This window comes from Atta cephalotes (genome assembly GCF_000143395.1).
Source record: "Atta cephalotes unplaced genomic scaffold scaffold00005, whole genome shotgun sequence".
NCBI classification, from domain to species: Eukaryota; Metazoa; Arthropoda; class Insecta; order Hymenoptera; family Formicidae; genus Atta; species Atta cephalotes.
In genome coordinates this window covers 729136-740579 of record NW_012130069.1, presented here as the reverse complement: position 1 = coordinate 740579, position 11444 = coordinate 729136, and the positions used below count along the sequence as shown (strand labels likewise).

Below are 11444 nucleotides of genomic sequence, written 5' to 3'. Positions count from 1 at the left end.
ACAAATAACTTTTATTTTTAGCAAAATTGCGTCTGATAAATAATTTTTACTAGTATAACTTCAACTTGCTCTTCTGCAAAAACTACTTGTCAGATGCAATTTTGCAAAGGAAAAAATTGTTTTAGCATAAATATCACGTCTTATACTCTGAATGACATCTTGTATAGAATATATATGATTATGTATTATATTTATATGAAGATATAATGATGATTATATATATATATATATATATATATGAGTGTATACATCTTTTATAACTCTGATCTTTGAATAAAGATTATATTAAAACAAATTTATTATAGATTCTGTGAAAATTACATATGAAAATAATACAAACCTATTTCATTTTTATGTTTTAGATTTTCAATTTGGAATACAATACTGGGATCGTCATTACTGACGATGCCATGGGGAATTACGATGGCCGGATTCTTTCCTGGAATTATCCTCAACTTACTGATGAGCGGATTATGCCTGTACACCGCTTATCGTCTCGTAGTTGCACATGCATATCATGGTAAAAAACTCTTCTATCATAAAACTTTTATGATAAATCATAACATATAATATAATTAATAATATTACGATTAATAATAATATTACGATTAGGTGGTGGATCAGATGTAGAAGTTTTAGACTTGTGCCGGATATATCTCGGCAAATGGGCAGAACATATCGCTAGAATCTTTAGTATTGCCGTATTGTTGGGCGCAACTATAGCTTACTGGATATTAATGGCCAATTTCCTGTATAATAGCGTCAATTTTATTTACGGTAAATTCTCGTCCTAACATAAATATAAGATATGTGTTCTCGTGAACTATCTCGGAAAACAATATTTTCATTTTGCAGATAGCATAGCTGGCTGGTCAACACATCGTGTATCTGAAAACATTTCATATAAAGAAGGTATATATACATGTATAGATACAAAGTTTTAATTTATTCCTCGAGAATAATGTCTCCACTGAAGTTTTATCGTTTCGATTTACAGTGTTGTGCCCGAAAGAGCAAAACAATAATACTATTGTAACTTATGAAAAAACATATGATATGCTGGGACCAGCATGGGATTTACGAAACACAGTGCCTATGTTTTTGGCCTTACTAATATTTCCTCTTTTAAATTTTAATAGTACGACATTTTTCACAAAGTTTAATTCCCTCGGTAAGTATACATATATATGCATCATTAGCCATTTTTAATACCATCTAAATATATATACTTTTAATATCTTATTGTATATACAGTACAAAATTGTGTGTACAATTGTATATTCTGATTAAAAATCTGCTATTAGAGATATAAATTTTTAATATGTATCTTACAGGAACAGTGTCAGTTATGTATCTGATTATCTTCGTTATAATAAAATCAGCATCGTGGGGCATCAACATGGATCAAGTCGAATGGACAATAAGTTGGGTAATACGGCCCACGTTTCCCGCACTTACCGGGCTATTAGCAATGTCATTCTTCATTCACAATATTGTAATCAACATAATGCAGAATAATCGCAATCAAGAAAAGAATGTTAGTTACTTTAAATCATATTTTCTTCTTGTATATTGATCCCTTGCAAAGAGTAAATAGAAATGATTTTATTTTTAGGGAAGGGATTTAACCATAGCATATTTCCTCGTCACGTTAACTTATATCATCATTGGAGTAGGGTTTTTTATGTGCTTCCCACTGTCTAAGTCGTGCATAGAAGATGTAAGTATGCATAATATCTTTCTGTAAAAACGATAAAATATTCAATATGACATAATAATTTATGTGTTTTCTAAACTAGATCTTATTTTATTGTAGAACCTACTAAATAATTTTCAAAAATGGGATGGCCTTACGATAGGTGCTCGTATACTGTTACTTTTTCAATTAGTGACTGTCTATCCTTTACTCGCGTATGTACTACGTATTCAATTACTGTCATGGATATGGAAAAGAGCGTCTAACAGAGGCTTAGTGCTCTTCATTAATCTTGTATTAGTTTTTATATGTATCATTTTCGCGACGTTTGTACCTTACATCGGAACTATTGTCAGGTATACTGGCGCTTTAAGCGGACTTATTTACGTTTTTACTTTCCCGAATTTACTACATTTATCCATTTTGAAGAAAGAAGGAAAACTAGGTATATGTTCGATATTATTTCATTTAGCTATACCTGTTATCGGATTTTCAAATCTCATTGCTCAGTTCTTTATCACAGATCATTAATCATATAATTAAAATCTTATAGACTATGTATATTGCATTTATGTATATAATACTTAATATTAATTATTTATAAATGCAATTACGTACATATCATTATGCATTTTAAAAGAATCCTATAGTGTTCAAAAATTCTACAACATCTAAAAAAGTAGATTTAAATGTAATAGATAGAAAAACGTTGGTGCAAAATGCATATTTATTGCATTGAGTAGTCCGTTATAATAATAGAAACTTATGAGTTGAAAAATATATTAAAAATTTAAGCATGATAGAGATTATATAAGTAGGTCAGAGCTGTTTCATAAACATAACAAATGACATAATTTATTTAATTATTCACGGCACATTAATCTAGGAATAATACAAATTTATTTTCTTACTGTAAATACAAAGATCGTTAATGTTGTATGTACTTTAATAAACACATAATAGTATTAAATACACAACAATTATTTTGTATTATAATTTATTCAATCTAAGTATATATCCTTTGTTACCTTAAATTTAATGCTGAGATATCTTGTAAACCCAAATGGTATCAACTCCATGTCCAATCGTCATAATAGGATGCGTGTTAGGAAGAGGAAATCTACATGCGATTACGAGAGAATCTTTGCGCAATTCGCTTTTAAATTTTTTTTCAATATCTTCCATCTGTAAAAAAGATGATTTCTTGATATACATTTTTTTCTCGAAGATCATGATGAATATTAAGGAAAAATTATATAATAATTTAAAATTATAAATAAAAAATTATAAAATACCATTTGATCTACTCCAAATATAACGATATTATCATATTTTCCTAGGTGATGTTTCCATAAATCTTGTTTGTGAAACGCAGTGTCGCTCGATAGACCGTTAATCAGTGCTTGAAGCTTCGAATACCATACTAGCCAGGTATTTAACTCGATACCATAGGCTTTAAAGCCATGTTTTGCTGCTGTGAGAACCTATTTATAAATTATCATTTGTTGCGATCGTTGGAAGAGAGAAAAAGTTTATCCCTGTTTGACATTTCACGGAGTATGTCTCTTGCGTATAGGATTACCAACTGTATTTTTTTAAGAATATTCTTTTTAAAGTTGTTTAATTAAAATTTTATATTTATAAAATTATATTAATAAGAGTTGTTCATAAAAATTATATTCCAGAAATTTTATTTTATTTTAAATATTTACATCTACAAAAAAAATTATAATATATATAATATATATAAATGACTGACTGGACCGATGTTAAGATTTTAAACAAGGAAAAAATATTATAAATAAAAAGCTAATCTCTGAAATTGAACTTGCTGCAACGTAGAACAATATATGTTTTCAATCTTCTCAAGGCAGAAAAAAAGTACTAGTTATTACCAACATTAATTATTTTGAAAAAATAGTTCATATGTGAAATTCTATACATGAAAAATTCTGATGTATGGAGTATTCTATACACTTCCCACAAAAGCCTTTGATACCCAAGCCTTTATTCTGTATTTATTTATGATTCTAACAAATACGCTCACTTGTTCTTTATTAGTTAAGACTTCTTGGAATAAACGTTTTATCAGACATAAATGTGCTCTATTTGACGACTCATAAGACCTTAAATTATAATGTAAGTTTTTGAGCAGCAAATTGAAATATTCCATCGTGCATTTAATATTTCAGTCTGATATTTTAATATTGGACTATAAAAATATGTATTCTTCTAAATAGAATAGACGATTGAAGATTTTATCCATGAACAATTATTTTTGACATTACACTCATGACATATCATCAGTTTTATAAAGCGTCTCATTTATATACATCAAAATATTAATTATATACATCAAAATATTTATATTATCAAAATTTAATGTAATGTTCCATATTTAAATTTGTATTATTTATTTGTTATACTGAAGATGATCTAAATTGTGGTCAAAACATTTATAATTGCCAATTATTAAGTCTGTTCTTTTTAGCTTTTGCATCAGTTCATCTTTCTTCCTTTTTCCTTCAAGAGGAAAAAAGAAGAAGAAAAATGAATTGGTGCAAAAGTTCAACTAAAAAGAATAGGCCTTATGTTACACACAAGTTTTACATGTTACCATTCAGTGTTGACTTATATTGGCTTGCATTTTTTACTTATTTTAAATATATATAAAATATATATAAAATTATATTTTTTTATGTGTACATATAAGCTATTTTTTTTTAGGAGATTTTGGATGCTTTCCAGTGAGAAACACAGATGATACAATATAACATAGTGAATTATTATATCCTTTTTGTTTGTCAATATTAAATAAAGCTGAAATGATCACTGTGATATATTGTAGATTTATTTTCTATGCTGAATACATTTTTAAAACTTAAAATGAACCAGATATTTGGTATTTGACAAAAACAAGAAAGAAGGGTTTAGTAATCTAGTTCATATAGGATAGTTCGTATAGAATAAAAAACAAACTTTGTATCTCTTTCTGGAAAGCATTCACTGCATTATCTGTGTCTAGCTGGAAAGTACCCAAAATCTTCTAAAAGGAAAGCAATTGACATAAACGTCATTCTATTCTCTCCTTGACATTCAATAAATAACAAAAATAAAATGACACTTGTGTCGATTATGTTTCCTAAAAGAAAAGTAACCACAACATTCTTTGCTTGTAAGTCAATAACTCAAGTGACTGAATTATCATACTTACAATACGTCCATCGCCACTGCCGAGATCAATCAAGGAGCCGGAGCGGCCGTTTAACGCTCGAATAACATTCTCTATTTGTTGATGCGTAGCTGGCACGTACGGTAAACATATTTTGCGAAATGCAGGACTGATAAATGGAAAACACACGACACTAATCGCTGTTGCAATCCCGCCTGGCGACACGGAGAGAGCTTATTGAAATCAGCGCAACTGATTAATTTAAATTCAATAATAAAAACAATATTATAACGAACCTGTAGCGGCAATAAAAAATAAGCCAATCTTCGATGGTTTTCGTGTCTCGATAGAAACCTCCATTTCGATATGCTCCGTTAATGTAATTTGTTTACATTGTGAAATAAACTTATTTCAAATAAGACTTAGTTCAAATAAGAGCGTTCTATAAATGTCAAATGTGAAATTAAGCTTAAAATCATGGTTTTATGACCAAATTTCATGTCCCAGACAATTGTTTGATTTCATTCATATTTCATGGGTTTCCACTTTCCAGTTTCCACGTGTTAGCAGAAATCAAGACTAACCTAATCATGCATGCTCGTCAGTGTTGCTGTTTTTGATAATTTTTCATTAATTTAGTGATTTTTAAGATTTTTTGGTGATTTAATAAATTATTTTCTTTATTTGATGAATTTTTATTATCAGCGTCCTCTACTCCTTTTATTATATATGTTCTTATTTTCAATTGCTCATTGGATCTAAATATTGGACCATATTAATATGAACCAATCAAGAATCTTAAAGTTGTGTTTTCTGGCTGAACGCAGTCAATCTATATAATTTATAGGAATTTTGAGGCCTTTTAGTGAATTGTGAAGCAGGGATTTAGTGAAATTATTTTTTGACCCGCGGCAACATGGCACTGATGCTCATATTGATTTATGTTAACTGTTAAGCAATATAGATTATCACCAGATACATGAATCTCGTTTATTACTCGTTTACGTAATACGTACATCACGCTGAATACTTTTTATTTTAATTTATCTATGTGTAGAACAACACATGTGCGTACGTATATTTTTTTGGGAACAGCTTCGTGGAACATTCTCATCCGCGCACATTCGGAACGGCATGGCAAAGAATTTGAGTGCAAAAATTGGCCCGTCAATTTTGAACAGTGATCTGGCGCAAATTTATGAAGAATCGCAAAAGTTATTGGATAATGGCGCGGATTACTTGCACCTAGATGTGATGGACGGTCATTTTGTTCCAAATCTAACGTTTGGTCATCCGATTGTCAAGTGTCTTCGTAATAAAATAAAAGATGCTTTCTTCGAGACACACATGATGGTATCCAAACCGGAGCAGGTATCTCTCTTTTTTAATCCTGTTGCTTATGTTTGAGTAGTGATTTCTCTCATATACTGTGGTGTACATACAGTTCATATGGGACTTACAGTTTAACATCGATTTCGAACAATGAAGTTTTTGTTTAGAGAAGTGTTCTTAGTAAGGATACTCTCGATGGGTTGTCTCTTCCTTCCGAGAAGAGAATGAGTGTATGAAAATATTTTAGTTTTACCGGAAATCAAATCCGACATCTCGAGCATAACAGAATCAGTATGCTGTCTATTCTGCCACACTCGCTGTCAAGAGATCATTGGCGTTTTTTCGTTATGCAATCAGAAGCATGGCTAAGATTCTTTTGATTTTTTAAGATGAAGATAGCTGATAGCTTTTGGTTGGATAACGAAAAAAACATACCAGGTGTATGCGAAAGTTAAACAAGATTTTCCTGCAAGATCAGAAACTGCAAGATAACATGTTTAAATTTTATAAATTCAGAATGCGTTTTTTATGTATAAAAGCCCACTTTTATCTCTGAAATTCTGTAGTATGCGTAACGTAAATTGTAAACTATAACATGTTAATGCACTAACATTGTCATAAGCACGTTTTAAATATAGGTCTAATAATTTATTGTAAAATGAAGTAACTTTAATTTGGTCAAAATTTTTAAAGATATCTAGATAGTATATATATTCAAAATCAGGATATAAGACATCTCAAAACTCATATTTCATACTTTTAAAACTGTATTATATTAAGATTTTGACATACATGGGCATTATTAAAATTTTGGCCAAAGTGAACTTCATTTTACAGTTTGAAATAATTACAGTGGATCAAACCCATGGCTGATGCTGGTGTAGATCAATATACATTCCACGTGGAGCCAATAGAGAATGTTCCTTTAGTTTGCAGGAAAGTGAAGGAAGCAGGAATGAAAGTTGGTACTCTTTACAAAAATTAATATTTTGTTAATATTATTACATTTAATTAATGGAATCAATTAAAAAACAGGTTGGTGTGGCACTCAAGCCAGGAACGCCTGTGGATATGGTGATAGATTACGTGGATTTAGCAGACATGATTTTAGTGATGACTGTGGAACCTGGTTTCGGTGGACAGAAATTTATGGAATCGATGTTAAAAAAAGTTGCATGGTTAAGGGAGAACTATCCTGAACTAGATATTGAAGTTGATGGTGGAGTTGGACTAGCTACAATTGAAGTTTGTGCAAAGGTGCAATTTGTCAAAGATTACTGCAATATATAAATAATTCAATCAGACATTGACACATATAAAACTATAATACCTCGATTTATTCATACTATACTAGATTTAAGCATATTAAAAATGTTATATAGTCTCAATGCAATGGCATAATATAATCAATGAAATAATACATTTCCTATTAAATAATGTGACAGTCATTATTTCATATAAAATATTTGAGTTTCTACAATTAAATTTATTAATTTTATGCACAGCAACTTTTAGTGTATACTAATCTAATGTGTGATTGTGTGAATTTGCTATAAATCATTAATTATTTTCATGTTAATATTACTTTTTAGGCTGGTGCCAATATGATCGTATCAGGCACATCTATTATAAATTCTGCTGATCAAGCTAAAGTAATAAGGACACTTAGAGACACAGTAAATTGCTATTTGGGACACAATCATTCAACACAGCGGTGACAACTGAGGATATTGTAAAAAGCATTTCTGCGATAATAAATTTGGCATTTTATACAAATGTATAAAAAATATATATGTATACAAAGATTTATATTTTTGAGAAAGTATCAATTAATGTAATAAAATCCAATATGATTTTAGAAGACAAATGTATTTATTTTATTTGATTATTTCTATCATTTATACAACTATTATTTTTCTAAGATTTCTTTAGCTACTAATTTAGTTCTCAATTCAGCTAAAGTCAAGAGAATAGCTTCTTCCGTTCTAATTGTTCGTGAACCTTGCTGTGGGCACGTATTTATATATTTATCAAATACTAGAGACGAATCATCAATGTTTAAATATGGATCCACATCTATGGCAGCTTCTAATCCAGCGAGACCTCCAAATACTATGAGACAGTGGTGATACTTTAAACTTTTTGCTTTTATCTCATCGATCGATGTTCCCTTATCAGATGTTCCAATCATCAAATCATATCCTTCTTTATATTGACAATTTGTCAACACCTCTGTTAGATTTTTGGCTAGTTTGACATTGTAGCCCCAATAGATACCAGTTTCTGCACGTGGCATGTTAGGTGGTACAATAATACCTTTCATTTTCTTCCGATTTGGTTGATCAGATGGTATTTTCACTGTCACCCTTAACCCAGCCATCAGCACCTTATCTACATGAACTTCATTTAACAATCCTATATTCACTTGAGAACCTCTGCCAGCCTTTATAGGCTTATTGGTAACTATACCCTCTCGATATAAAAATTCATCCTCCTGTCTTAGATGATGTGGCGCGTCCAATGGATTTAGCACACCCGCGTATTGTAAATCCTTATGAATTGGAAAGAAGTACTTTCTCAGATATTGTGGACACTCGAGATATTGTAATATCCTGGCTAGTTGTAGACATCCGAGCCTAGCCTCACCCAGCATATCATCCTTTTTGACCTTCCTCTTCTCATCCTCTGTGATCTCGCCCTTGTCATCGAACACCACGATCTCATCCACCTTGTAGATGCATGCAGCACGTGCAATTTGTCCTGCCAAGTAGGTACGTAGTTCTGGGGATTGCGCATTATCAAGGATCGACCCAGGTACTGCTATGCTGATGGTACAAATGTCCCTCCGCTCATATTTCGTATTACCTTCTTCTGTATACTCCTGCGCCTTATTTTTTGATTCTTTTTCGAGATCTTCTTTCTTCATCTTCTTTGTCAATTTTTCCTCCTTCCATTGTTTTCGAAATTCCTTCCGTTTACGATTGTACTCCTTCCAATTCTTTACTTCAGGCTTTGCGGCTGACATTTCTTCTTTGAAGCTCGTTCCCAATTCAAGTAATCACGATGAGAGACTTAACCTCAAAGCACTTTAATAAATGCATACAATATAATTCAGGATAAAAACAGCAGAAGAATAACAAATGATACTACATTAAAGAGACTGTTATTTTTAATCGTAAGATATTATAAATCTTATTTCAATGATTTTTATCAGAGAGAAGTGAGTTTATCCGAGATAGAACGCGTTTTATTTTTGTGAAGACCCTCTCTTTCTTTATCGAATATTGCAATAGCTGTCGATAGTCACAATGATTGTTTCGATACTTCGAGAATTGCAATAGCGCGTTTCGATAGACTTTGAATCGCGTCAGTCAGGAAACTCGCTCTACATTTGTCTAAAAAGTAAATCTCACGGGTAAAAAATCTTGTAAAATAATCAAACGTTTGTTATAATGTATTAAATTACGACTTAATTAGATGTGATGGAAAAAGATATAATCTTGTTCCGGTGAAGACAGATTTGATAAAGAAACCATCAGTGTACTAGGATAAGTTAGATAAATAATTTAAGGACGGTATTCATAGTCAGATCAATCTTATATTCAATCTTATATTCAAGATCGTCTCAAGACAGTCTTAAGAAATCACGAATCAATCAGAGGACCGTACTAGCGTCTTAAGACATTACTTATTAAGATTATATAATCTTGAAATAATAACGGACTATGAATAAGTCCTATCGAGCAAATTCGTATTTAACTTGCGAAAGTGTGATACATTTGAATTGCACAATAGGAACAACTCACCGATTTCTCAATGTCGGTCGCTGTGACTGGATTTAAATCAGCTTGGCTTTGCTGAAAGTGTTCACTCATCAAATTACATCGAGACTTTGAAGCGTCTAAGTAGATCGATTAAAGGTGCAGTGCAATAAAACTGTTGGAATGCGGAAAACTGAACGTAAGTATGTATTTATCATCCTAACAAAATATTATATAGACAGTATGATATAAAATGTCATATAATATTATATTTCTTTAAATTTTAGTTTTATGAAAGTTCTCAGAATTCTGCAATTATAATGTAAAACATGTAAAGAGACACAAAATCTTCATAAACATTTTTTTTTATTTTTGCATAATGTGATTATATAAAAATTTATGTTAATATTTATATCATATAATATATGATAATGGAATAATGCATATAAAAAGATGACATTAAATGATAACATCAATAAGACGTACATCATTGAAAAGTCATTTAACTATTTAAGTTATTTAAATATTTATGATAAAAATCTAATATTTGTGTAAAAAATAATATTTTTTATACATAATTAATAAATACATAAGTTAATAAATATTATTTATAAAATATATATTTATGAAAAAAGATTAAAAAATTCCTAGATTTTAGTGAAGACAAACTTCCTTTCTTGAATGAAGATAAAAACAAGGTCATTGAGCTTCCGTATGTATATATTGAAGATCCGATTCGTAGCATTCGACACCACAGCCTGATGCTTAAGGGCACCGCAAATCAATTAAGGAGATGGCCGAACGATCTTTTCAGTTCGTTTATGGCAGCGTGTCTTGTCCTTCTCAGTTTTATTTTTCTTGCTTTTGTCACGGCGATATTTTGTTCACCCATAACAAACAATGACAATTGCTGGTACTAATAATTATTAGTAATTATAATTTAATGAATTAATATTTTTAAGAAAATCACTGAGTAAAGAGATGAAATTTTTATTTTCGTAAAATAAATTAAGACAAATAAAAATAATTTAATTAATTTTTATTAAATATTTGATTGATTAATACTTTTAATTTACCGAAGGTTTTCACATTTATTAATCTTTTTAATTTATATAAAAATGTATTATACTTAATAATGACTTAATGATTTCCTTTTAATCAAAAAATATACAAATTATTATAATTTATTCAAGTGGAGAATTGAAGATTTCCGAGGATGAATGTTCCATTAATGTCTATTTCGTGAAGGAAGCTACGCAAGTCTGGTCTGGAAAAGAATTCTGTTATATCGAGGCTGCAGCAAGAGAACAACCAAATTTGAATGTATATCAAAATTCTGTTATTTAATTTACGTTTGATATACAAATGAGTAATTTTTAATGAAATGTTATCTTTTTTAATATAAATATTTGCGAATAATTACACACACACACACACACACACACACACACACACACACACACACACACACACACTACTTAAT

At 30.2% G+C, this 11444-nt stretch overlaps 5 protein-coding genes across 5 annotated transcripts in view; 3 read left to right on the top strand and 2 right to left on the bottom strand.

Moving 5' to 3' along the window:
- LOC105626241 (sodium-coupled neutral amino acid transporter 9-like) overlaps positions 1-2227 on the top strand; it is an 11844-nt gene extending 9617 nt beyond the window's left edge. The window contains exons 4-10 of the mRNA XM_012207546.1: positions 363-520; positions 613-777; positions 856-912; positions 998-1171; positions 1335-1537; positions 1616-1720; positions 1817-2227. Coding sequence (XP_012062936.1) covers positions 363-520; positions 613-777; positions 856-912; positions 998-1171; positions 1335-1537; positions 1616-1720; positions 1817-2227 — 1273 coding nt within the window. The remainder of the gene's footprint in view (positions 1-362; positions 521-612; positions 778-855; positions 913-997; positions 1172-1334; positions 1538-1615; positions 1721-1816) is intronic.
- Positions 2228-2731: 504 nt separating this feature from the next.
- On the bottom strand, positions 2732-5228 carry LOC105626509 (protein FAM173B). The gene is made up of 5 exons (XM_012207809.1): positions 5165-5228; positions 4911-5083; positions 3525-3527; positions 2992-3180; positions 2732-2881 (listed from the first exon to the last, which is right to left on the bottom strand). The coding sequence occupies exons 1-5, from the start codon at positions 5226-5228 to the stop codon at positions 2732-2734; spliced, it is 579 nt and encodes a 192-aa protein (XP_012063199.1).
- A 774-nt stretch (positions 5229-6002) lies between these two features.
- Positions 6003-8067, top strand: LOC105626239 (ribulose-phosphate 3-epimerase). Its single transcript, XM_012207544.1, has 4 exons — positions 6003-6239; positions 7054-7161; positions 7236-7457; positions 7793-8067. Exons 1-4 carry the CDS (start codon positions 6003-6005, stop codon positions 7916-7918), a joined length of 693 nt encoding a protein of 230 aa, XP_012062934.1. The 3' UTR covers positions 7919-8067.
- A 42-nt stretch (positions 8068-8109) lies between these two features.
- Positions 8110-9225, bottom strand: LOC105626240 (putative methyltransferase C9orf114 homolog). The gene has a single exon (XM_012207545.1). It carries the CDS (start codon positions 9223-9225, stop codon positions 8110-8112), a length of 1116 nt encoding a protein of 371 aa, XP_012062935.1.
- A 1636-nt stretch (positions 9226-10861) lies between these two features.
- LOC105626238 overlaps positions 10862-11444 on the top strand; it is a 3013-nt gene continuing 2430 nt past the window's right edge. The window contains exons 1-2 of the mRNA XM_012207543.1: positions 10862-10874; positions 11160-11284. Coding sequence (XP_012062933.1) covers positions 10862-10874; positions 11160-11284 — 138 coding nt within the window. The remainder of the gene's footprint in view (positions 10875-11159; positions 11285-11444) is intronic.

Bases quoted from the DNA above. Each gene is read 5' to 3' on its own strand.
- LOC105626509 (XM_012207809.1), bottom strand. From the start codon at position 5,228: ATGGAGGTTTCTATCGAGACACGAAAACCATCGAAGATTGGCTTATTT. The intron at 5,084-5,164 runs GTTCGTTATAAT...CCGTGTCGCCAG, and splicing joins ATTTTTTATTGCCGCTACAG to GCGGGATTGCAACAGCGATT. The intron at 2,882-2,991 runs GTATTTTATAAT...TCTTTTTTACAG, and splicing joins TATTTGGAGTAGATCAAATG to ATGGAAGATATTGAAAAAAA.
- LOC105626239 (XM_012207544.1), top strand. From the start codon at position 6,003: ATGGCAAAGAATTTGAGTGCAAAAATTGGCCCGTCAATTTTGAACAGT. The intron at 6,240-7,053 runs GTATCTCTCTTT...AAATAATTACAG, and splicing joins TGGTATCCAAACCGGAGCAG to TGGATCAAACCCATGGCTGA. The intron at 7,162-7,235 runs GTTGGTACTCTT...ATTAAAAAACAG, and splicing joins TGAAGGAAGCAGGAATGAAA to GTTGGTGTGGCACTCAAGCC.
- LOC105626240 (XM_012207545.1), bottom strand. From the start codon at position 9,225: ATGTCAGCCGCAAAGCCTGAAGTAAAGAATTGGAAGGAGTACAATCGT.